The sequence below is a fragment of the Bos javanicus genome, chromosome 4 (genome assembly GCF_032452875.1).
Source record: "Bos javanicus breed banteng chromosome 4, ARS-OSU_banteng_1.0, whole genome shotgun sequence".
NCBI lineage: Eukaryota > Metazoa > Chordata > Mammalia > Artiodactyla > Bovidae > Bos > Bos javanicus.
In genome coordinates, this window is record NC_083871.1 from 33,132,852 (window position 1) to 33,159,412 (window position 26,561).

Genomic DNA, 26,561 nt, shown 5'->3' on the forward strand with positions numbered 1-26,561 from the left:
CGCTTCTTCCCAATAAAGTCTCTTGCTTTGTCAACACATGTGTCTCCTTGGACAATTCATTTCCGAGTGTTAGACAAGAGCCCACTCTTGGGCTCTGGAAGGGGTCTCTCTTCCTGCAACAAATGGTGACTCTGGTGGGATTCTTCTTCACTGTGACTGACATCCTGATCATTTGGGGTACTCAGGGACCAGTTTGCCCACCGATGAAACAGGCTTCCCTGTCCATCACTCACTCCTGGAGTTTACTCAAACTCATGTCCATTGAGTGGGTGATGCCATCCAACCATCTCATCCTGTCGTCCCCTTCTCCTCCCTCCTTCGATCTTTCCCAGCATCAGGGTCTTTTCAAATGAGTCAGTTCTTCACATCAGGTGGCCAAAGGATTGGAGTTTCAGCTTCAACATCAGTCCTTCCAATGAATATTCAGGACTGATTTCCTTTAGGATGGACTGGTTGGATCTTCTTGGTGTCCAAGGGACTCTCAAGAGACTTCTGCAACACTATAGTTCAAAAGCATCAATTCTTTGGTGGTCAGCTTTCTTTATAGTCCAACTCTCACATCCATACATGACCACTGGAAAAACCATAGCTTTGACTAGATGTAACTTTATTGGCAAAGTAATGTCTCTGCTTTTTAATATGCTGTCTAGGTTGGTCATAGCGTTTCTTCCAAGGAGTAAGTGTCTTTTAATTTCATGGCTGCAGTCACCATCTGTAGTGATTTTGGAGCCCCCCAAAATAAAGTCTCTCACTGTTTCTAGTGTTTCTCCATCTACTTGTCATGAAGTGATGGGACCAGATGCCATGATCTTAGTTTTCTGAATGTTGAGTTTTAAGCCAACTTTTTCACTCCCCTCTTTTACTTGATGAATCAAGAGTCTCTTTAGCTCCTCTTCAATGTCTGCCATAAGGATGGTATCATCTGAGTATCTGAGATTATTGATAACTTCTCCCAGCAATCTTGATTTCAGCTTGTGCTTCATCCAGCCCAGCATTTCTCATGATGGGGAACAACAGGCTGGTTCTAAATAGGAAAAGGAGTACTGTAAATACCCTGCTTATTTAACTTATATGCAGAGTACATCATGAGAAAGATCATGGCATCTGGTCCCATCACTTCATGGGAAATAGATGGGGAAACAGTGGAAACAGTGTCAGACTTTATTTTTTTGGGCTCCAAAATCACGGCAGATGGTGACTGCAGCCATGAAATTAAAAGACGCTTACTCCTTGAAAGGAAAGTTATGACCAACCTAGATAGCATATTCAAAAGCAGAGACATTACTTTGCCAACAAAGGTCCATCTAGTCAAGGCTATGGTTTTTCCAGTGGTCATGTATGGATGTGAGAGTTGGACTGTGAGGAGAGCTGAGCGCCAAAGAATTGACGCTTTTGAACTGTGGTGTTGGAGAAGACTCTTGAGAGTCCCTTGGACTGCAAGGAGGTCCAACCAGTCCATCCTAAAGGAGATCAGTCCTGGGTGTTCTTTGGAAGGACTGATGCTAAAGCTGAAACTCCAATACTTGGGCCACCTCATTCGAAGATTTGACTCTTTGGAAAAGACCCTGATGCTGGGAGGGATTGCGGGCAGGAGGAGAAGGGGACAACAGAGGATGAGATGGCTGGATGGTATCACCAACTTGATGGACATGAGTTTGAGTAAACTCTGGGAGTTGGTGATGGACAGGGAGGCCTGGTGTGCTGCGATTCATGGGGTCACAAAGAGTCGGACATGACTGAGCGGCTGAACTGAACTGAACTGAACTCTGCATAGAAGTTAAATAAGCAGGGTGACAATATACAGCCTTTACATACTCCTTTCCCTATTTGGAACCAGTCTGTTGTTCCATGTCAGGTTCTAACTGTTGCTTCTGGATCTGCATACAGATTTCTCAGGAGGCAGGTCAGGTGGTCTGGTATTCCCATCTCTTAAAGAATTTTCCACAGTTTGTTGTGATCCACACAGTCAAAGCTTTCAGTTCAGTTCAGTCACTCAGTCATGTCTGACTCTTTGCGACCCCATGAATCACAGCACGCCAGGCCTCCCTGTCCATCACCAACTCCCGGAGTTCACCCAGACTCACGTCCATCGAGTCAGTGATGCCATCCAGCCATCTCATCCTCTGTCGTCCCCTTCTCCTCCTGCCCCCAATCCCTCCCAGCATCAGAGTCTTTTCCAATGAGTCAACTCTTCGCATGAGGTGGCCAAAGTACTGGAGTTTCAGCTTTAGCATCAATCCTTCCAAAGAAATCCCAGGGCTGATCTCCTTCAGAATGGACTGGTTGGATCTCCTTGCAGTCCAAGGGACTCTCAAGAGTCTTCTCCAACACCACAGTTCAAAAGCATCAATTCTTCGGCGCTCAGCCTTCTTCACAGTCCAACTCTCACATCCATACATGACCACAGGAAAAACCATAGCCTTGACTAGACGAACCTTTGTTGGCAAAGTAATGTTTCAGCTTTTGAATATTCTATCTAGGTCAAAGCTTTGGTATAGTCAATAAAGCAGAAGTAGATGGCAAATTTAACATTTCAAATCGGTAGGGAAAAGATTAATCATTTAATAAGTAAACTTAGACATATGGCTAACCATTTGGAAAAAAATAAACATATATCCTAATTTCACACATTCATATATTCCACATAGATGACTTTTTATTAAAAATATTTTATGATATTAAAAACAATGTGCTAGATATTAGATGTAGTGAAAGTGATATCTGTCTTTCTGGAGCCACAGTACCTATAAATTTTACAGAAATAAGTTTTAAAATAAAAAAAATATATGGACTGTTTTTTATATAAAAGAGAAACCATAAAATTTTTGCATAATCTTGAGAGTGGCAAAGGCCTTTCTAAAACTACCAAGGGAAAGACCAATAATGGAAAATAATGATGAATATAATTCGAATAAAACATTTTCAACATATCTCTATACTATCACTCTATAAGGACTATAAACAGGGCAAGAACAAGCTAAAAAAAGATCATCCAGTCCTTTGATCTTTCTTTTCTACCCCAGCCTGTCGTTTCTCTCTTTTCATCTTTCCCTCTGTGTCCAATTTGCTTTAAGAATCTCTTTAGAATCATACTGTTAACATCCCAAATTTCCTTGTATTTCTGTCTTTCCTCCTGTGCTCTCAGAAAAATCTCATTCCTGCATAAAATCAACAGTTCCCTTATTACTTCCATGCCAGCGCCTAATCATCTGGGCTGAATGTCGTGTTCCCCAAGACTCATACACCGAGGCACTACCCTTCCAGTGTGACAGTATTTGGAGATGGATCCTCTAGGAAGTTATTAGGGTTAGATGAGGTCATGAGGATGGGCCCTAATAATGGATTAGTGCCCTTTTCTGGAGAAGGAAATGGCAACCCACTCCAGTATTCTTGCCTGGAGAATCCCATGGATGGAGGAGACTGATAGGCCACAGTCCACGGGGTCGAAACGGACACGACTCAGCGACTTCACTTTCACTTTAGAGAAGTGAAGTGAAGAGAAGTCACTCAGTCGTGTCCGACTCTGCGATCCCATGGACTGTAGCCCACTAGGCTCCTCGGTCCACGGGATTTTCCAGGCATGAATACTGGAGTGGGTTGCCATTTCCTTCTCCAAGGGACCTTCCGGACACAGAGATCGAAAGCTGGTCTCCCACATTGTAGGCAGACGCTTTACCGTCCAAACTACCAAGGAAGCCAGAAGACACCACCAAAGAATTTGCTCTCCCATTTGCTCTCCCTCTCATTTGTTACCTCGCCTTCAGGACACAAAGAGGTCTTGTGAGCACACAGGGAGATGGCGCCATCTACAGCCAAAAAGAGTTTTCACCAGACACCAAACTGACTGGTACTTTGATCTTGGACTTCTCAGCCTCTGTAACTTTGAGAAAATAGATCTGCATCTTTTAAGCCTTCCATGTTTGTTATGGCAGCCTCAGATGACTACGATACTAACAATATCAAGGAAAATCACGCAATAGGATAGATAGGGCTCACTATAAATTCATCATCACTAACCTTAAAAGCGGAGAAGGCAATGGCACCCCACTCCAGTACTCTTGCCTGGAAAATCCCATGGATGGAGGAGCCTGGTGGGCTGCAGTCCATGGGGTCGCCATGAGTCGGACACGACTGAGCGACTTCACTTTCACTTTTCACTTTCATGCATTGGGGAAGGAAATGGCAACCCACTCCAGTGTTCTTGCCTAGAGAATCCCAGGGACGGGGGAGCCTGGTAGGAGGCCATCTACGGGGTCGCACAGAGTCGGACACGACTGAAGTGACTTAGCAGCAGCAACCTTAAAAGAAAATATATTGGTCATTCAGTTGTGCCCGGTTTTTCGTCCCCATGGACTGTGTAGCCCTCCAGGCTCCTCTATCCATAGAGTTCTCCAGGCAAGAATAGTGGAGTGGGTTGCCATTCCCTTCTCCAGGGGATTTTCCCAACCTAGGGATCCAACTGGGTCTCCTGCACTGCTGGAGATTCATTACCATCTGAGCCATCAGGGAAGCCCTCATCAATCTTAAATTGGTCCTCAGACCCTGACTGCTGCTGCTGCTGCTAAGTTGCTTCAGTCATGTCCGACTTTGTGCGACCCCATAGACGGCAGCACACCAGGCTCCCCCATCCCTGGGATTCTCCAGGCAAGAACACTGGAGTGGGTTGCCATTTCCTTCTCCAATGCATGAAAGTGAAAAGTGAAAGTGAAGTCGCTCAGTTGTGTCTGACTCTTAGCGACGCCATGGACTGCGGCCCACCAGGCTCCTCCGTCCATGGGATTTTCCAGGCAAGAGTGCTGGAGTGGGGTGCCGTTGCCTTCTCTGACGAGGAGTCCTAAATTTCATTAGTCAACTTATTTCACCATTCAGTGTAAGATGGACTGTTTGAATTTTTCACCCAGTGGCTTTGTCTTCTATTTTGAAGTTAAAACCGAAGTTACCAGATAGGAACTTCCTCATCTTTCTGATAATAAAAGCTTAAAATTACTTATGTTTGCACCTGGGCTCCCACATTTCTCTATGGTTACAACTGAGAATTAGTATCTTGAACCAAAGCTCAATCCATCTACCTATGCGTTGGATCCCATTGCTTTTCCATATTCTCACTTCTGATCATTTTTCCTCTCTTGCATTACTAACATTTCCTTACCGGTGGATTCATTCCATCAGCTTTAAAATGTGCTCACGTCATTTCCATGGAAACAAACAACACAACAGTAGGGATAGGATACCAACATCCCTTTACTCAACATTTCCCTATGTCACTCCCCCCTTTTCTCCCCCTTTATAATAAACTTTAAAAAGAGTTGTGTGATTCTCAGTTCCCACTCTTTTAGTCTCCTACTTGGCTTCCACCTTCATTATTCTACTGAAACAGTGCTTATTGATCTGCAGGAGCGTTGTGTATAAAAGGAAATTAGCTTTTTGTCCATGATGTGAATTTCAAATATGTTTTCTCAGTCTGTTACTTTTCCTTTGTTTATGATGAAACTTGCTTCATAGATTAAAAAAAGTGTGTCTTCAGTTTTATCAATCTTTTCTGTATGTGCTGGGCTTGGGTATACATAGAAAGTCCACTTCTTTGAGATTGTAAATGATGATTTGGTAATCTCTCTGGCTTATAATATTTTAGATTTGAGGACATTTTATATGTTACAATTATAATTTTATCTTCCTAAATTTTTTTTTGTCTTTTTTGATGGGGAAAACAAGGAGATGGGGAAACGATGAATGAGTATACTCTACCCACTGAGTTCTATGGAGTCCTCGTAGGTTAAATTCAGCATTTACTGTTCTCATTATTTTTACTGTGTCTTTTTACATCTCTGAAAAACCTTTGTGCCAATTCTTGGATTAATAAAGAATTGCAATAGGTGCCAAAATAGTTCAAAACATAATGTGAAAACTCATGTGCTTCTATAGTACTATTGTACTTTGCACTGGAATATAATTGATTCATTATTTCCCAGGTTAGTGATCAAAAGAAAGAATGAGACCCACAACATATAGTTCAAGGTAATTAAGAAAAAAGCTTTATCACATAAGGCCCCCAAGTGGCAGTTTAATGACACGCTGTGCATAGAAAAGAAGGTTTAAGTGAAATCTTGTGTAGCAAGTGCCATCAACTGAATCCCAGTAAAAGTAGCTTTTGAAAAATAACATTATTACCTAATCATGTAAGATGGAATTTTACTAAGTCTTCAGTCGTAACTGTAAATTCGTAGTACAAGTAACATGAAAATGTACTTGAAAGGCTAGGAAGCCAATTTTAAGAATAACAACATCTCACTTTTCTCTGTTTGACATGACTACTCATTTTGTCTTCCTGATAAGGGTTTCAGACATGTGTGTTCTCTCCCTCCTGCAGGACAAACCAGCATGGAATTTTCTTGATAACTGATAACTTCCCATTCTTTTCTCTATGCAGTTTTCATCTGTATTTAAATAAGAATTTCGATTTGAGTAGGATAAACTTCCTTACAAGCCTCTATGTCATTCATCTTGTCAGAGCAGACAAGAAATGTTTGGCAACCAGTGCACTGACCTGGAAAAACCTCCTACTTTTATGTGAAAGATCATGTTTAAAGTCTACACTGTTTATTATAATTTTAATGTCTGAATATTTATTGTAATAAATTAGTTGTGACAGTTTTTTCTACACGGTCTTTTCATTCTATTAATACTGTGATTAGGCTGAGTGGATGAAAGGGCTCAGTCTTTGCCCTGATGATCTCAGATAGAGATTTAAAATTTTTTACAACCTTGGAAATTAGTAATTTACAGCTTTAATATACAAAGCTCTGTTTTAAAAGCGCTCAAAGTACAGTAACAGTATCCCCTGTAGTACTTTGTATAATATACAAGAAGTATAGAGATACCTACACTATATCTATGTATCTACTCTATAATATTCTTTGACAGAAATGTCAACACCAGAGCTGAAATTTTAATGGATTTTGGAGCCACCAAAACTGTAAAATTAGAGTAAAATAACGTCAAATGCGACTTCAAGTTACATTTAACGAACATTTATTGCAAACCAGTTTTCTGCACAGCAGCGAGCTAGGTATCATAGGGACAGCTGTGAGTAAGGACTTCACTCTAAAATCTGGGCATACTGATGCAAAGAGAAATCAATGGCCAACCTAGATGAGCGCCCGAGAATTCGGGATCAAAGCCAGGACCTCCCTGTTGGTAAGGTCAGGGGTGGAGAACCTCTGGAAAGTGGGCGCTAGGTTCCCAACGGTCGCGCTGTGGATAGCACTCCTTGCCTCATCTCTGGGAACAGCCTGGCGAGCCAAGGCCGAACTGCCGGGAGGCTCGCCGCCCCCCGCTCCTAATTCCGGGGTCACTGCCCAGGACTGGAGAAGGGCGAAAGGTGCAGTGTCCACTTGCGGCGCACTTCTGTGGGCGGTCACTCCGGGCTGCAGGCCATGCTGGGGGCTAGGACAGGAGCGAAGTGGCGTCAATCTCACGATCAGACGCCTCAGGAGGGATGTTCTGCGGGCAATTTCCCTCCTAGGGCTATTTGTAGTTGTCTATCAGGCCAAGAGAGGGCGTTAGCGCGCGCGCACGCACGCACACACACGCACCCCACCACCACCAAAACCCCCGCACGCACACACGCACACCATCAACAAAATCCGCTCCCTTCCTGGAAGTCAGGCCCTGGGTCAGGTGAGGGAGCCGGAGCTAGTGCAGGCTCGGCGTTGTAGCTACGGATGCCACTAGGCTGGGGAGTCGGATTCCAGCAATAGGGTCAGCCCTTAGAGCTAGCGATCCCAGCTATTAGCTGAGCTCCGGGAAAGGGTCGGCAATGTTCCCGGGGCACTCCTGAGCACCGCATCCCACAATCCCCAGGCCAGCTGGGGCGCTGCTCCCCAGTGTGCAGACTGCTTGCAGCATACGGGTGGCGAGCTCGAGCCCGGCCTCCTGACAGCTGCCCACGCGCCGGGGCGGGCTCTAGCAGGTAGCTTTAAAGGTCCGCGCGGCAGCCCCGCCCCTCGCGCGCGGCGATTGGCTCCAGCTGGGGCGGCATTGGCTCGATAGGTGCAGAGAGGGCGGGGCTGCGCGCGCGAGGCCCGTGGCTCCCGTGGCGTCCGCTGCTGGGGCGCGAGTGGCTGCTGAGTGCGGGTGGTTGGGCGTGCGGGGCCAGCGGGCACGCGCGTGCGCGGCGCCGAGATCCCTGGGGAAGTAGGGGAGCGGCCGACGCCGAACCGCACGCACAGACCGGCAGCTGGCGGCGCGCGCGAGAGCGGGGGTGGTGCGTTCGTGTGTGCGCGTGAGTGTGTGTATGTGTGTAGAGCTTTGGTGCGGTGCGCCAGCCGCCAGTGCCCGGGTGCCAGTCCCCCATCGTTTTCCACACCCTCCCTCCGTCCCCGTTCCTTCCCTGCCGCCCTCCCGCATCCCCACGGCCGCAAGCCGAGCAAAAGCCCAGGGAAGCAGGTGTGGGGGGGCGGGCGGGGTCGCACGAGACAAAGGGGCCCTGGGGTCAGCCCGTCATGGCCTCCCGGAGCCTGGGGGGCCTGGGAGGGAGCCGAGGCGGGGGCGGCGGCGTCAAGAAGAGCCTGAGCGCCCGCAACGCCGCCGTGGAGAGGAGGAACCTGATCACGGTGTGCAGGTACGGCGCGGCCCGCCGCTCGGGGACAGAGGAGGGGGCCGCCGGCGCCGCGGGCTGGGGAGAGCGCTAGACCCTGGGGGTCCCGGAGACAACCGGCTGGAGCCCCGGCTGCCGCCGCCGCCCCGGGCGTGTCCGCGGCCAGAGCGTCCTGTGTGGGGCCGGTCTGGGCTCCGCCAAGGCCCCGGACTTTCCGTCAGTTTCAGTGCTGGGAACCGCTTGAGGGTAGGGCTTGGGGCGGGGCTCGGGGAGGATTTGTTTTCAATGTACAATCTAGCGTCTGAGTGAAAGAGGAGGGCAGGGAGGAGGAGCCGTTTCCTTTTAGTGCGCGTTAAGCTGTCAGGCAGCTTTTCGTCAAGTAATTGTCGCTGTAATTGTTGACTGTGTTGCCTCAAAATCGTAGTGCGTTTTGTTTTCTGTTTTTGATTATTTGCACATATATTGTCATTTCGTGCCACGGATAGTGAGTGCCTACTCCATGCTAGTCGCGTGTGTATGTGTTTCCTTGTCCTCTGCACTCTAAATTGCAGTGTTACTGATATTTCTGCAGTTGATACCAAGAGTAGGACTGTGGAGGATACCTAGTCGGTGATTTATTTCAAGTTTTGCCTTTCTTTGTTTTGTAACTATAATCGTAGTATTCCCTTACTTTAAAAAATGTATTTAGAAATTACTTTCAACCAGCCTTGTAGTCAGAAATAACTGACTTTTAGCATGCTGACATTTTGTTTAAGTCTTGTTTCTGGGTATTAAATCCATGGTAGTCCTAAGCATTAATTTCTTAGGAAGGTCATTGAGCCATCAAGTTGTTGTAAAAGTAGTTTGTTGCATGAAACTCTTCCTTAGCCATCAAAAATCCTGTAAGAATAAGAGAATGAGGAGACCTTTCCTTCCTTTACAATTTACATTTTTTTTCTTTTCCTTGTATAAAGATGTGTCTAGCATGTTAAGCAGAATATAGATATTTATACTCGGACTTATATTCAGTAACTTTGAGCGTTTTTTTTTTTTTTTAATTGCTTTTGACTTAACAGCTGTTCACCCCTCTGGTAGGAAGACCTGCCTCACTGACTTTTATGGCACTTGGAGTTATAAACAGTAAAATATTAATACGGAATCTTTTGAATTGACATTTGTGCTGTTTAGGATGCAACTTTTTGAGGAAGATAGGTTGTATGAAATTTTTTTTACATCGAGGCAGTGTTTTTAAGTTAGGTAAATAGAACAGTAAGCAAAGCTAACTTTCTTACAAACAGTTTTTGTTTGGGAGAGTTTTGTTACCTAGTCGTGGCAGCTGAAGAGATTTTGAGTGTTTGTAGGATGATGTTCGGAGAAGGCAATGGCACCCCACTCCAGTACTCTTGCCTGGAAAATCCCATGGATGGAGGAGCCTGGAAGGCTGCAGTCCATGGGGTTGCTGAGGGTCGGACACGACTGACAGACTTCACTTTCACTTTTCACTTTTATGCTTTGGAGAAGGAAATGGCAACCCACTCCAGTGTTCTTGCCTGGAGAATCCCAGGGACAGGGGAGCCTGGTGGGCTGCCGTCTGTGGGGTCGCATAGAGTCGGACACGACTGAAGTGACTTAGCAGGATGATGTTAGTTAGCCAGATATTTCAACCTGGAGCTTCAAACACCTGGGCTGACATAAATTGCTCTCAATCATTGTGGCAGTCTTCAGAACGGTGGGTGTTGAAGATTTGGGGTAAAACACTGTGAGAGGTTTTATACTCTACTAATGTTTAAAGACAATAAAAACATGAATAAAAAAATCAGTGGAGAATACTGTTTTGCGTCTCCATTTTTGTCATGGCAGCAGAGGCAGTTCAGGGAAAAAAGGGACATATCTAAACCTTATTTAAGTTACATGTTTAAGGAATTTCAGTCACATCACACTGATTTGTGTGGACAGTTGTCTAGGATAGCAGAATTTTTGTTGTGTTTGTCTAATTATTCTTTTCTACTCTGGAATGAGCATACATGCTGACTTTAGTTACAGTTTACAATAAATTTAGTGTTGTAGCTAAAAGAAATTTCATTATTGTAGCTATAATAAATTTCAGTTTCTGGCTTAGATTTCAACTCGTGTATTTATTTATGTGGATAATGTTACTAATACTGTTCTTCATGTTCAAATAGTTGGTGCATATCAATTATCCTTCTCTAATAATGAAACCTATTTGATAGATTTTGTCTAAAGGCTTTTAGTTTTGGGGGAAAAGTCATTGTAGGCCATTTGGGTGTTTTAAGTATCCCCATGAATTCTGCAAAAGAAACAAATCAGTATTTGTGAATTTCTGTTGCTTTTCTCTCTTTCAGAATTATAGGAACCTGGGTATCTCACCCACATCTGTTAATTTATTTTGAAATCTTTATGTAGCAGATCAGACGTGATTTCATATTTAAGTTGGGAAGAAGCTGGTTTAGTGAAAATATAATTGAGTTCTAAGTTTACTTTGTCATTAATTAATTGTGTCCTTTAACAAGTCTGTTTTTCAATTTTCTCATTTGTAAAATATTTTTGGACAGAATCATTGGTAATTTTCGCTGACAGCCCTAAAACTAGTAAAAAAAAAAAAAAAAAAAAAGCTAGAGCTCATTCCAGCAGAATGGGTTGGTTCATACTTAGTTTTGAATTTCTCCAAACATGAGCAGGGTAATAGTAGATATATGCTGAATGGTAGGCAGATGAGGTATGTGCTTTTTTATCTGTAAACAAAAACATTTTGAATTGTGCCTTCTATATTGTGATACCTTGATTCTCTACTGGTATTCTGGAAAAATAAAATAGTATAGAAAGCCAAACCAAACCAAAACAAACTCCCCCCACCCCTGACTAGCGTTCTGGTATATGTGTTAGTTGAGGGTGGGAAGATATTTTAACCTGCTTAAGTTCTTTGCAGGTTAATCAGTACAGGTGATATGCATCAATACTTAGACAGTAATGCTTTTCGTTACCCCTTACACAGTTTAGGCATACTCTCAGTTTAGGTTTACAGCCTTATTATATAACCACAATTCTTTTGGTTTGAAAATGCCTCATATTAAGAACAGTGTTACAGTTCGAACTTTGGAAGTGAGTTATTTGGTTAGGTAGGATAGTCAGGAATTGAATTTTGGTTCATTGTGATTGTGTAATTATTTCATCAGTTTTTTCATGAACATCGATATATTGTAGACTGAAAACAGTACTTATCTCAGCAAATAAGTAGTCTTTAATCATTTTTTTTAATAGATTGTGATAGAAAATAGATCATTCAAAGTCTCTAAATGTTCCACATTCAACTCTAAAATATTCATAAACTGACTTATTTCTATGTACAAACTAGTATTTTCTCTGCATATTCTCTATCATTTATAAAAATTGTTAAAATCCTTGAGGATTTTTTAACCTGCATTTTTCATCCTAGAAAATCAGGTACTAGTTACATTTTTAAGCTTCATAAGTTATTGAAAAACTTACATATTCTTTTGATTTTAGTTCTGGTGGCAAGGAGAATTAAAATATAAGTTCTCTTTCCGTGGGTCAATAATAGTTTGTGAAAAATTATTAAGATATACATTTAAATATAGGTGCATATATTTTAAAATAACATTTGGCAAACTTCTAAACCAATACATTATGAGAAACTCCCACATAAAGCCGTAACTTCCCTGTCTGGTGTATGGAAAGGACTAATGAAAGATTGAAGGAGATAGTGTGAGGAAGTAAGCACAGTAGAGACAAATGATGATTTTCAAAATTAAAGTACTTTTAATAACGTGTACATAGTTCTTAGTTTTCTGTAGGTCAGGATACTATTTCATAACTTGAATGTTAATTCAGATAACCTCATTTGAATAGTGCCTCATTTTCTCAATGTATTTGGGAAATGAAATGTTCCTATTTTTCTTGTAACTAGTGTTTGAGTTAAAATTCTCCGGTCAACTGCAGTGCTTTACTCAGCATTTTTTGTGGAGTGAAGTCTTCTGTTTAACTGAAGCTTACAATCTTAAGTGTTCAGATTTATATTACAATAAAGAATACTATTTAAAGCATTATGGATAAACTGCTTTTTAAAAAGCATTATACGTTTCTCTACCTTATTAAAAAGACTCGGCATAGAATCCTTAAAAGTGATTTTACTCTGGATCTGTTCTGTGAATGTACCCTGTGCGGTGGTTGCCCTTGGAGACTCCTGAGGCACACAGCGCTGTTTGCTACATGGCCCCATGGTGTGTTTGGTGTTCTTGGTCTGCTTTTGCTTTGCTGGCTCTTCCTACCAAGTTAGCAGTTATTTCCTGCACCTCTGCCTGTTTCTACCAGCTCTTTCCTCTGTGCTTCCCATCCTGACATGCTCATTATAGTTGGTTGTGAACTAGGAAAGCAGATAAGTAAATTTATCCAGTGTTTAAAAAAAAAAAAAAAAAAGCACTGAGACACCTAAGTTCAGTGAGTGAGCTTTTGCACTCTGAACCTCTTAACGTCTGGTGCTGAATAATCAGGGGAAAAAAAGATATATTGCTGTACTTGAACAAGGTGGTTAAAATGCAGATATGTGAAAGGTTACCGAATATCATTGGTGATATAATCATCTAAATAACTTTAAGTGCAGTGACTTACTTTCCTTGTTACTATTTCCTTGAGAATGCTTTAGCAGACTGTTCATACCTTGCCTATCGTGATTATATTTTTGTCTGAAGCTGTTTTAATCAGTGCTGTACATAGTAGACTGTGTGGATCACAATAAACTGTGGAAAATTCTGAAAGAGATGGGAATACCAGACCACCTGACCTGCCTCTTGAGAAACCTATATGCAGGTCAGGAAGCAACAGTTAGAACTGGACATGGAACAACAGACTGGTTCCAAATAGGAAAAGGAATACGTCAAAGATGTATATTGTCACCCTGCTTATTTAACTTCTATGCAGAGTACATCATGAGAAATGCTGGACTGGAAGAAACACAAGCTGGAATCAAGATTGTTGGGAGAAATATTAATAACCTCAGATATGCAGATAACACCAGCCTTATGGCAGAAAGTGAAGAGGAACTAAAAAGCCTCTGGATGAAAGTAAAAGAGGAGAGTGAAAAGTTGGCTTAAAGCTCAACATTCAGAAAACGAAGATCATGGGATCTGGTTCCATCCCTTCATGTGAAATAGATGGGGAAACAGTGTCAGACTTCGTTGTTTTGGGCTTCAGAATCAGTGCAGATGCTGATTGCAGCCATGAAATTAGAAGATGCTTATTCCTTGAGAGGAAAGTTATGACCACCCTAGATAGCATATTCAAAAGCAGAGACATTACTTTGCCAACAAAGGTCCATCTAGTCAAGGCTATGGTTTTTCCGGTGGTCATGTATGGATGTGAGAGTTGGACTGTGAATAAGCTGAAGTTGAACGGTTCTATGAAGACCTATAAGACCTTTTAGAACTAACACCCAAAAAAGATGTCCTTTTCATTATAAGGGATTGGAATGCAAAAGTAGGAAGTCAAGAAACACCTGGAGTAACAGGCAAATTTGGCCTTGGAATACGGAATGAAGCAGGGCAAAGACTAATAGAGTTTTGCCAAGACAATGCACTGGTCATAGCAAACACCCTCTTCCAACAACACAAGAGAAGACTCTATACATGCACATCACCAGATGGTCAACACTGAAATCAGATTGATTATATTCTTTGCAGCCAAAGATGGAGAAGCTCTATACAGTCAGCAAAAACAAGACCAGGAGCTGACTGTGGCTCAGACCATGAACTCCTTATTGCCAAATTCAGACTTAAATTGAAGAAAGTAGGGAAAACCACTAGACCATTCAGGTATGACCTCAATCAAATCCCTTATGATTATACAGTGGAAGTGAGAAATAGATTTAAGGGCCTAGATCTGATAGATCTGATAGATTTGATAGAGTGCCTGATGAACTATGGAATGAGGTTTGTGACATTGTACAGGAGACAGGGATCAAGACCATCCCCATTGAAAAGAAATGCAAAAAAGCAAAATGGCTGTCTGGGGAGGCCTTACAAACAGCTGTGAAAAGAAGAGAAGCGAAAAGCAAAGGAGAAAAGGAAAGATATAAACATCTGAATGCAGAGTTCCAAAGAATAGCAAGAAGAGATAAGAAAACCTTTTTCAGCGATCAATGCAAAGAAATAGAGGAAAACAACAGAATGGGAAAGACTAGAGATCTCTTCAAGAAAATCAGAGATACCAAAGGAACATTTCATGCAAAGTTGGGCTTGATAAAGGACAGAAATGGTATGGACCTAAAAGAAGCAGAAGATATTAAGAAGAGATGGCAGGAATACACAGAACAACTGTACAAAAAAGATCTTCACGACCCAGATAATCACGATGGTGTGATCACTGACCTAGAGCCAGACATCCTGGAATGTGAAGTCAAGTGGGCCTTAGAAAGCATCACTACAAACAAAGCTAGTGGATGTGATAGAATTCCAGTTGAGCTATTCCAAATCCTGAAAGATGATGCTGTGAAAGTGCTGCACTCAAAATTCCAGCAAATGTGGAAAACTCAGCAGTGGCCACAGGACTGGAAAAGGTCAGTTTTCATTCCAATCCCAAAGAAAGGCAATGCCAAAGAATGCTCAAACTACCACACAGTTGCACTCATCTCACATGCTAGTAAAGTAATCCTCAAAATTCTCCAAGCCAGGCTTCAGCAATATGTGAAACATGAACTTCCTAATGTTCAAGCTGGTTTTAGAAAAGGCAGAGGAACCTAAGATCAAGTTGCCAACATCCACTGGATCATGGAAAAAGCAAGTGAGTTGCAGAAAAACATCTATTTCTGCTTTATTGACTATGCGAAAGCCTTTGACTGTGTGGATCACAATAAACTGTGGAAAATTCTTCAAGAGATGGGAATACCAGACCACCTGATCTGCCTCTTGAGAAATTTGTATGTAGGTCAGGAAGCAACAGTTAGAACTGGACATGGCACAACAGACTGGTTCCAAATAGGAAAAGGAGTACGTCAAGGCTGTATATTATCACCCTGTTTATTTAACTTATATGCAGAGTACATCATGAGAAACGCTGGACTGGAAGAAGCACAAGCTGGAATCAAGATTGTCGGGAGAGATATCAATAACCTCAGATATGCAGATGACACCAGCCTTAAGGCAGAAAGTGAAGAGGAACTCAAAAGCCTCTTGATGAAAGTGAAAGTGGAGAGTGAAAAAGTTGGCTTAAAGCTCAACATTCAGAAAACGAAGATCATGGCCGCTGGTCCCATCACTTCATGGGAAATAGATGGGGAAACAGGGGAAACAGTGGAAACAGTGTCAGACTTTATTTTTGGGGGCTCGAAAGTCACTGCAGATGGTGACTGCAGCCATGAAATTAAAAGACGCTTACTCCTTGGAAGGAAAGTTATGACCAACCTAGATAGCATATTCAAAAGCAGAGACATTGCTTTGCCGACAAAGGTCCATCTAGTCAAGGTATGGTTTTTCCAGTGGTCATGTATGGATGTGAGAGTTGGACTGTGAAGAAGGCTGAGTGCTGAAGAATTGATGCTTTTGAACTGTGGTGTTGGAGAAGACTCTTGAGAGTCCCTTGGACTGCAAGGAGATCCAACCAGTCCGTTCTGAAGGAGATCAGCCCTGGGATTTCTTTGGAAGGAATGATGCTAAAGCTGAAACTCCAGTACTTTGGCCACCTCATGCGAAGAGTTGACTCATTGGAAAAGACTCTGATGCTGGGAGGGATTGGGGGCAAGAGGCGAAGGGGACAACAGAGGATGAGATGGCTGGATGGCATCACTGACTCGATGGACGTGAGTCTGGGTAAACTCCGGGAGTTGGTTATGCACAGGGAGCCCTGGCGTGCTGTGATTCATGGGGTCGCAAAGAGTCGGACACGACTGAGCGACTGATCTAATCTGAATAAAAGAGAACACTACCCAAAGCCGCAGGAATCTCTTCCTTCCCTTCTTTCAGTTACTACATGCTCCTAGCTTTCAACACCATTAGTTTTGCCTCTTTTTGAATTTGATACAGCATTGAACATTAAATTACAGCTATGTACAACAAAAAGGATGAATCTCACAAACATAATGTTGAGCAAAATAAACTAAATAGAAAAAGGTACGTATTTTTCCATTCATTTCAAATTCACAGTGAGGCAACACTCAACAAATCCAGTCTGTGATGTGAATATACCACAGTATATCCATTCTGCCTAAATAGGACACTTGCATTGTTTTCACTCTTTGACTGTTACTAATTGAATATTCATGAATATGTATTTTGGTGAATATATGTACCTACTTCTTTCAGATATATACCTAGGAGTGGAGTTCCTGGGTGATATGGTATGTAGATGTGTGGCTTCAGTGGATACAACAGTTTTCCAAAGGCATTGTGCCAGGCTGCATAGTAGTGAGCAGTGTAGTTAACTCTTGAACAGTGGACTAGGGTTAGGGGTGCTGACTCTGAACATGGCCTAAAATCTGCATGTAACTTCACAGTGGGCTGCATCAGCAGTTCTGCACTCTGAGATTCTACCAACCGCTGACTGTGTTGTGTGTGTGTGTGATTCAGTGAAAAAAGCCTGCATTAAGTGGACCCATGCAATTCAAACTCATGTTGCTCAAGGGTCAACTGTATGAGAATTCCAGTTTCTCTAATCCTCACTAACACTTGAAATTTTTCTGTCTTCACTTAAGCGATTCTAGTGGTTTGATGGGGTGTCACATGGGGATTTATATAATTTGTATTTCCCTGATCTCTGTTGAAGTTAAGCACCTTTCCATAAGTCTGTTGGCCATCTGGAGAGTCTCTTTTGTGACATGCCAGTTCAAGTGGTTTATCATTTGCAATGTCTGATGTTTTGTTTGTGTAATTCTTTGTATATTCTATGTGGATCTTTGCTGAGTCTATGTGATGTAAGTATCTTTCCCCATTTGGTGGCTTGATTTTCCATTCTCTTTATGTTGTGATAAATAGAAACTCATAATTGTGAAGTAGTCCATCATAAAGTTCCGTCTTGGTTTGTGCTTGTTGTGGCCTGCCTAAGAAATTGGTCTAGTACTCCAAGGTAATGAAAATATTCTTCTGTTTTCTTCTAGAAGATTTAGTTTTGTCCTTTACATTTATATCAACAGTCCACCTGTACTTTATTTTTTGTTCATGCTGTGAAATATAGGAGTCAAGATTAAATATTTTCCTTAGGAAAATCAGTTTGATGTGTGCTAACTAGCTTCAGTCCTGTCTGACTCTTTGCTACCCTGTGGACAGAAGCGCTTCAGGCCCCTCTGTCCATGGAATTCTCCAGGCAAGAATACTAGAGTGGGTGGCCATGGCCTCCTCTGGGGGATCTTCCCTAATACCATTTATTAAAAAAGACCGTGCTTTCCTCACTACACTCAAGTGTCACATTTGTCATAAGTCATGTGACTGAGAGACTGAACAACGACAAGGTGATGGCATCATTCGTGTGTGTGCTTCCGGACTCCCTCTTCTGTCCCATTAGTCTGTTTGTCCTTGAGCTAATATCATATTGGTTTAATAACTATATCTTTATAGTATGTTGTGGTGTTTGGAAATATAAGTTCTCCAGCTTTGTGTTCAAGACTGTCTTGGCTATTCTTGGGCTTTGCAAACTAGATATTAGGATCAGCTTGTCAATTTCCATTTAAAAAATCTGTTGGAATTTTTTTAAGATTGCATTTAATCTATACATCATCTGCCATCTTGACAAGACTTAAATGCAATCCATGAGTAAAAAATCTCCATCCTTTCATGTATTTGTAGCTATTCTGAAATTTTTCTCAAAGATGTTTCGTAGTTTTCAATGTATAGATTTTATCTTTTTAGATTTGTTCTTCCATATTTAATATCTCTGTATTATAATTAAAATTTTTTTTTCTTTTTTGTTGATATATAGACATTAAATTGACTTTTAAAAATATTGTTCTTGTAATTAGCAATTTTACCAGATGTGCTTATTAATTCTAATAGATTTTTTTGCAGTTTTGTATGTGTGCAAAGCATTCTGAAAACATTGTTGTGTCTTCTACCTATTTTATTTCTTCCCTTTTTAAACTTTATGGCTTTTCTTTTGTGTCTTACTGCACTGCCTAGGACCACAGTGTTGTAGAAAGTATTAACAGTTTTACCACTAAGTATGATGTCTGCAGTAGGTTTTTCTTAGTTCTTTTTACTAATAGATTGCTGAGAATTTTTATTGTAAGTGGATGCTGAATGAGTTTGAGCAAATTCCAGGAGATAGTGAAGGATAGGGAAACTGGCGAGTTACAATTCATGGGGTCGCAAAGAGTCAGACACGACTTAGCAACTGAATAACAACAAATGTTGTCAAATACTTTTTCTATCAAGATGAACATATGATTTCTCTCCTTTTTTCTCTTTATGTAGTTAATCACATTGATTGACTTTTTGATGCTAACCCTGGAATAAATAAACTGTGTTGTGCTGTCTTATCTTTTTTACGTATCTTTACATTAAGTGAGGTTATATTTTATTTGGGATTTTTGCACATTCATGAAAGTGGTTGGTCTGTGATTGTTCTTATAGGGTCCTTGTCTAGATTTGTCAGTAAGATTATCTGACTTTACAAGTTGGTAAATGTTCTTTTATTCTGTTTTGTAGAAGAATTTGTGTACAGTTAATATTATTTCTTTCTTAAACTTTTGGAAGAATTCACCAGGGAAGAAATATGAACCACAAATTGTCTTTGTGGGAAGTCTTTTAGTAATAGACTCAATTTATTTAATAGATACTGAACAATTCAGATTTCCTGTTTATTCTTTTATCAGTTTCAGTGAGTTTTTCAAGGAATACACCCATTCCTGTATGTTACCAAATTTAAAGCTTCTCTCAATATCCTCTGAATATCTTTATATCATTTAGAAGTCTGGTCATTTCCCATTTTTCTCTCCTGATTTTGGTAATTTCTGTTTTTCCCATTTTTTTTTTTTCTTGCTGGGAGTATATAAATTTTATTAATATCTTCAGAGAACCAGCCTTTAGCTTTGTTAATTTCCTCTCTGTATATTTCTTAATTTGTTGCTTTCTCTTTATCATATTTAGTATTTCCTTCCTTCTGCTTTTTTTTTTTTTTTTAAGTTCCTGTTCTTTTTCTAATTCTTGAGGTGAAGTTTAGATCATTGGTTTTCAGCCTTTCTTCTTTCCAATCTTTGCATTTTCAGACCACAGATTTCCATGTTTGACATTGCTTTGGAATAGCAAACAAGGGGCTTCCCTGGTGGCTCAGACAGTAAAGAATCTGCTTGCGATACAGGAGGCCCTGGGTTTGATCTCTGGGTTGGGAAGATCCCCTGGAGAAGGGAATGGCAATCCACTCCAGTAGTCTTGCCTGGAGAATTCCACAAACAGAGGACCCACGTGGGCTACAGTCCATGGGGTCGCAGAGTCAGACACAGATTTAAAATTTGTATCTTCATTATTAATTAATTTAAAATGTTTTCTACTTTCTGTTGGGATTACTTCTTTGACTCATTGTTTATTTTAAAAGGTACTGATTAACTTTCAGACAGTTGAGGACTTTCTGTTTTTAGTTATTGAGTTCTAACTTAATTCCACTGTGCAGAGAGTATTTGAAAAGATTTTAGTTTTTTTTAAATATAAATTTATTTAATTGGAGGTTAATTACTACAGTATTGTATTGGTTTTGCCATACATCAACATGAATCCGCCACGGGTGTACACGTGTTCCCCATCCTGAAGCCTCCTCCCACCTCCCTCCCCATACCATCCCTATGGGTCATCCCAGTGAACGAGCCCCAAGCATCCAGTATCATGCATTGAGCTTGGACTGGCAATTCGTTTCATATATGATATTATGCATATTTCAATGCTATTCTCCCAAATCATCCCACCCTCTCCCTCTCCCACAGAGTCCAAAAGACTGTCCTATACATCTGTGTCTCTTTTGCTGTCTCGCATACAGGGTTGTCGTTACCATCTTTCTAAATTCCATGTATATGCATTAGTATACTGTATTGGTGTTTTTCTTTCTGGCTTACTTCACTCTGTATAATAGGCTCCAGTTTCATCCACCTCACCAGAACTGATTCACATGTATTCTTTTTAATGGCTGAGTAGTACTCCATTGTGTATATGTGCCACAGCTTTCTTATCCGTTCATCTGCTGATGGACATCTAGGTTGCTTCCATGTCCTGGCTATTATAAACAGTGCTGCGATGAACATTGGGGTACACGTGTCTCTTTCCATTCTGGTTTCCTTGGTGTGTATGCCTAGCAGTGGGATTACTGGGTCATAAGGCAGTTCTATTTCCAGTTTTTTTTTGTTTTTTTTTATACTGTCACACCATGCAATATTTGTATCAGGGGGAAAAAATAACTTTCACATTTTATTCTGATTGAAATGACTCCAAGCCGTTTATTTCCTGGGGAGAATTAGGCAGATTGCACCAAGCCTCTGAATAGAGAACAGAAAATGTGTTAATATAATGTGGAGTAAGCTGTTTGCTGGACATTATTTCATTGCCTGCATTACTGGTACAAATGAGTCATAAATACTATTAAGATATGTGTAGATTTTTAAACATTATGTGTTTAAAGATATGTGTAGATTTTTAAACATTTGTCAAAGATAAGGTGTCCATAGGTGCATGGATTTATCTCTGGGCTTTCTGTTTTGTTCCATTGATCTATATTTCTGTCTTTGTGCCAGTACCATACTGTCTTTTTGACTGTGGCTTTGTAGTATAGCTTGAAGTCAGGCTGGTTGATTCCTCCAGTTCCATCCTTCTTTCTCAAGATTGCTTTGGCTATTCAAAGTTTTTTGTATTTCCATACAAATTGTGAAATTTGTGTAGATTTTTAAACATTATGTGTTTAAAGATATGTGTAGATTTTTAAACATTAACCTAGAATCTGAGAGTAAGAATAACCATGAGTTGAGGATAAACTTACAGAGTAAGAGATTCTATTTTAAATGTATATACATGTCACTGAGTCCTTGTTTGGGTGGGTCCCCACTTATTCTTAAAAGGATAAGCTAGTTAGGAGGAAGAAAGCATGCTTACTAAACCATAGCTCCTGGGGGCTTCTCTCGCTGTCCAGTGGTTAAGACTCCATGCTTCCCCTGCAGGATGCCTGGGTTCGATCCTTCGTCAAGGAACTAAGGTTCCACATACCGTAGAGGAGCCAAAATTGTTTTTTAATTAAAAAGACCAGCATGGCTCCCATGTTTCAAGGAAAGTTCTCTGTCAAGGGAGATTCTCATCCTTTCATTTTATCCTTCCTTTATTTATAATCAGGTCTTTTTGCTGGCAGCCTGGACATCTCACTCTGATAAACACACACACACAAGCGAATACTTACAAGAATAAAGAAAACTGAATAAAATATGCCTTACATATTTTATTTGTAATGAGAATTTAATGTATTTGTAATGTATTTGTAATGTATTTGTAATGTAATGTATGTAATGTATGTAATGTATTTGTAATGTATTTGTAATTTGTAATGAGAAAGAATGTAATGTAATTTAATTTGTAATGAGAATTTCATTACAAACTGGGAGTAAGGCATATTTTATTCAGTTTTCTTTATTCTTGTAACTATTTCCAGTTTTTTAAGGAATCTCCACACTGTTCTCCATAGTGGCTGTACTAGTTTGCATTCCCACCAACAGTGTAAGAGGGTTCCCTTTTCTCCACACCCTCTCCAGCATTTATTGCTTGTAGACTTTTGGATCGCAGTCATTCTGACTGGTGTGGAATGGTACCTCATTGTGGTTTTGATTGCATTTCTCTGATAATGAGTGATGTTGAGCATCTTTTCATGTGTTTGTTAGCCATCTGTATGTCTTCTTTGGAGAAATGTCTATTTAGTTCTTTGGCCCATTTTTTGATTGGGTCGTTTATTTTTCTGGAATTGAGCTGCAGGAGTTGCTTGTATATTTTTGAGATTAGTTGTTTGTCAGTTGCTTCATTTGCTATTATTTTCTCCCATTCTGAAGGCTGTCTTTTCACCTTGCTTATAGTTTCCTTTGTTGTGCAGAAGCTTTTAAGTTTAATTAGGTCCCATTTGTTTATTTTTGCTTTTATTTCTAATATTCTTGGAGGTGGGTCATAGAGGATCCTGCTGTGATGTATGTCGGAGAGTGTTTTGCCTATGTTCTCCTCTAGGAGTTTTATAGTTTCTGGTCTTATGTTTAGATCTTTAATCCATTTTGAGTTTATTTTTGTGTATGGTATTAGAAAGTGTTCTAGTTTCATTCTTTTACAAGTGGTTGACCAGTTTCCCCAGCACCACTTGTTAAAGAGATTGTCTTTTCTCCATTGTATATTCTTGCCTCCTTTGTCAAAGATAAGGTGTCCATAGGTGCATGGATTTATCTCTGGGCTTTCTGTTTTGTTCCATTGATCTATATTTCTGTCTTTGTGCCAGTACCATACTGTCTTTTTGACTGTGGCTTTGTAGTATAGCTTGAAGTCAGGCTGGTTGATTCCTCCAGTTCCATCCTTCTTTCTCAAGATTGCTTTGGCTATTCAAAGTTTTTTGTATTTCCATACAAATTGTGAAATTATTTGTTCTAGCTCTATGAAAAATACCATTGGTAGCTTAATAGGGATTGCATTGAATCTATAGACTGCTTTGGGCAGTATACTCATTTTCACTATATTGATTCTTCTGATCCATGAACATGGTATATTTCTCCATCTATTAGTGTCCTTTTTGATTTCTTTCACCAGTGTTTTATAGTTTTCTATATATAGGTCTTTAGTTTCTTTAGGTAGATACATTCTTAAGTATTTTATTCTTCGAAAAGATTTTAAAGTTTTGAATTTTTATCTATGCTGGCTTTACAATGCAACATTCAATCAATTTTAGTAACTCTTTCATATGCATTTAAAAAGAATATAGACAGTCCTCTGTATTTACCAATTCCACATCCGGCAATATGGAGGGCCAACTCTAAGGAACTTGAGCATATGTGGATTTTGGTTTCTTCAGGGTTCCTGGAAGCAATTCCCTGCAGGTATCAAGGGAGGACTGTGTTCTGTCATTGTTGATTTCATGTTTTATAGATGCCGTTGTGTTCCTAATTTCACTATCCTTCCTAGTTTGTTGTATGCTTAGCCTGATGTTAAGAGACATGTGTTAGATCTGTCAGATCTGTCTGAGTGTAGATTTGTCTGTTCCTCTGTTTAGTTCTGTCATTTATTTACTAAAATATTTTGTTGTTTGATTACCAGGTGGGTACGGATTGAGAACTGTGGTCTCTTCCTAGTGATTTCATTCCTCTGTTATCATGAAACGTCCTTCTTTATCTCTAATAGTGTTCCTACCTTAAAGTCTAGGTTTTTTTGCTATTAGCATAATTAAAATAGCTTTCTTTTAGTTAATGTTTATATGATACACTTTTTATTCTTAACTTTAAGTATTTTTGGGTCCTTAAAAGTGTCTCTTTGTAGGCAGGATAAAATTGAATTTTACATTTTATCTAGTGTTTTATTTAGAGCATTTAGCCCATTTATATTTAATGTTATTACATTTGGGTTTATGACTACCATTTTATTATTTATGTTCACTTTTTCTCTTTTCTTGTCTTATGTATCATTATTTTTTGTTATGTAATTTATTCCTTGTAGTTTTCTCCATATGAACTTGTTGATTATATATTCTTTACATTTTCTATACAGTTTACCCTTGAATAGTGTGAGGCTTAGGGGTGCTTACCTTCCACAAGTCAGAAATCCACGTTTAACAGTCATGTGTATGCAGTCAGCCCTCCAAACTGTGACTGCGTTTACAGATTCAACCAACTGTAAACATATACTGTTGTAGCATAAATGGGAAATAAATGGTCCATGTATAAGTGGACTTAACACACTTCAAACTTGTGTTGTTCAAGGGTCAACTCTTTATATTTTTGATTTCTATCCTTTTGACCCTTGATTTATTACATTAAATCCAAATTTAACTTTTACTGCTTCTCCAGTAATGTTAGAACCATTATCCCCCCTCATCCCAAAATACTTTTTAATAAATATGGTGCTCATTATGCTGTAATCTGATTATCTTTTTGTCTTCTATTGGAATGTGCATTTCTCAAGTCCAGAAATCATAGTTTATTGAGCATCTATTTTATTCCCAGCATCTAGTACATAGTAGGAATGTTTGTCAAATGAGGTAATTATGTCCAACTAGTGAATAATAGTAGCAGTGGATAGTTCTAAAACAAGACTGAAGGTAAACTAAAGAACCATTCTCACTTCTTAAAAAAAAAGCCACCATTATGAATAATCTCTAATTAGGGGTTTTAAACATTGAATAGCTTTAGATTCACAGATACAGAGAGCAAACCAGTGGTTACCAGTGGGTGGATGACTGGGGGAGGGGTAGTGTAAGGGTAGGAGATTAAGAGGTACATGCTTAAAAAAAAATTTTTTTTACTATATTTTATACTAGATATAAAGCTACAGGGATATATTGTACAGCATGAGGAATATAGCAGATAATTTCTAGTAATTATCAGTGGAATGTCAGGTAACTGTGGTGTTGGGGAAGACTCTTGAGAGTCCCTTGGACTGCAAGGAGATCCAACCAGTCCATTCTGAAGGAAATCAGCTCTGGGATTTCTTTGGAAGGAATGATGCTAAAGCTGAAACTCCAGTACCTTGGCTACCTCATGCGAGGAGTTGACTCATTGGAAAAGACTCTGATGCTGGGAGGGATTGGGGGCAGGAGGAGAATGGGACGACAGAGGATGAGATGGCTGGATGGCATCACTGACTCGATGGACGTGAGTTTGAGTGAACTCTGGGAGTTGGTGATGGACAAGGAGGCCTGGCGTGCTGTGATTCATGGGGTTGCAAAGAGTTGGACATGACTGAGTGACTGAACGAACTGAACTGAAAACCTTTAAAAACTGTGAAAAAAATAAGCATTGAAATTAAAAAATCTAATAACTTCAGTAGTAGAACTGTCTATCTAGATTACTAGATAACTTGTCATTGTTATTGTTTAGTTGCAAAATAGTGTCCCAGTCTTTTTGTGACCCTGTGGGCTGTAGCCTTCCAGGCACCTCTCTCCATAGAATTTCCCAGGCAAGGATACTGGAGTGAGTTACCATTGCCTTGTCCAGGCGATCTTCCCAATCCAGGGATCGAACCCTCATCTCCTGTGTTGGCAGATAGATTCTTTACCACTGAGCCACCTGGGAAGCCTTGATAGCTTACTTATGTTAAAATACATTACTTGAATATTTTCATTTGTGTTTGGACAAAGAAGAATTGAATTCCAAAGTGATATGTGATACAGGTGTCCAGTGAAAGTATTCTTTATTAAGCTGATTTTAATTGGAAATTATTTCATATAAGAAATCAAATGAATTAATTTAAGATGGGAAATTTTTTTTGTTTGAATACTTTCTAATTTTAAACAAGTTGTAAAAAATTGTTTTGTCCTACACATACTAATGAAACTAACAAAGACTAAACACAAAGAAAGAATATTAAAAGCAGCAAGGGAGAAGCAACAAGTAACATACAAAAGAAACTCCATACGTTTAACAGCTGATCTTTCAGCAGAAACTCTGCAGGTCAGAAGGGAATGGCAGGATATATTTAAAGTACTGAAAGGGAAAAACCGACAACCAAGATTACTGTACCTGGTAAGGATCTCATTCAAAATTGATGGAGACATAAAAAGCTTTTCAGACAAGCAAAAGTTAAGAGAATTCAGGACCACCAAACCAGCTTTATAACAAATGTTAAAGGGACTTATGTAGTCAAGAAATACAACAGAAGAAAAAAGATCTACAAAATCAACCCTAAACAACTAATAAAATTGCAATAGGAACATATATATCAATAATTACTTTAAATATAAATAAATTAAGTGCTCCAACCAAAAGAAACAGATTGGCTGAATGGATAGAAAAGCAAGACCCATATATACGCTGTCTACAAGA

At 40.1% G+C, this 26,561-nt stretch overlaps 2 protein-coding genes across 5 annotated transcripts in view; one reads left to right on the forward strand and one right to left on the reverse strand.

The window, feature by feature from the left end:
* LOC133246745 (ATP-dependent translocase ABCB1-like) overlaps nucleotides 1–26,561 on the reverse strand; it is a 109,933-nt gene that overhangs the window by 77,440 nt on the left and 5,932 nt on the right. The gene's annotated exons all lie outside the window — the stretch shown is intronic.
* The window catches only part of RUNDC3B (RUN domain containing 3B), a 170,688-nt gene continuing 152,196 nt past the window's right edge, over nucleotides 8,070–26,561 (forward strand). For 2 of the 4 annotated variants that reach the window (XM_061413723.1, XM_061413726.1), the window contains exon 1: nucleotides 8,070–8,620. In XM_061413723.1, the coding sequence (XP_061269707.1) occupies nucleotides 8,502–8,620 (119 nt within the window). In that variant the 5' untranslated portion in view covers nucleotides 8,070–8,501. The remainder of the gene's footprint in view (nucleotides 8,621–26,561) is intronic. The other 2 variants (XM_061413724.1, XM_061413727.1) reach the window with 2 other exon arrangements.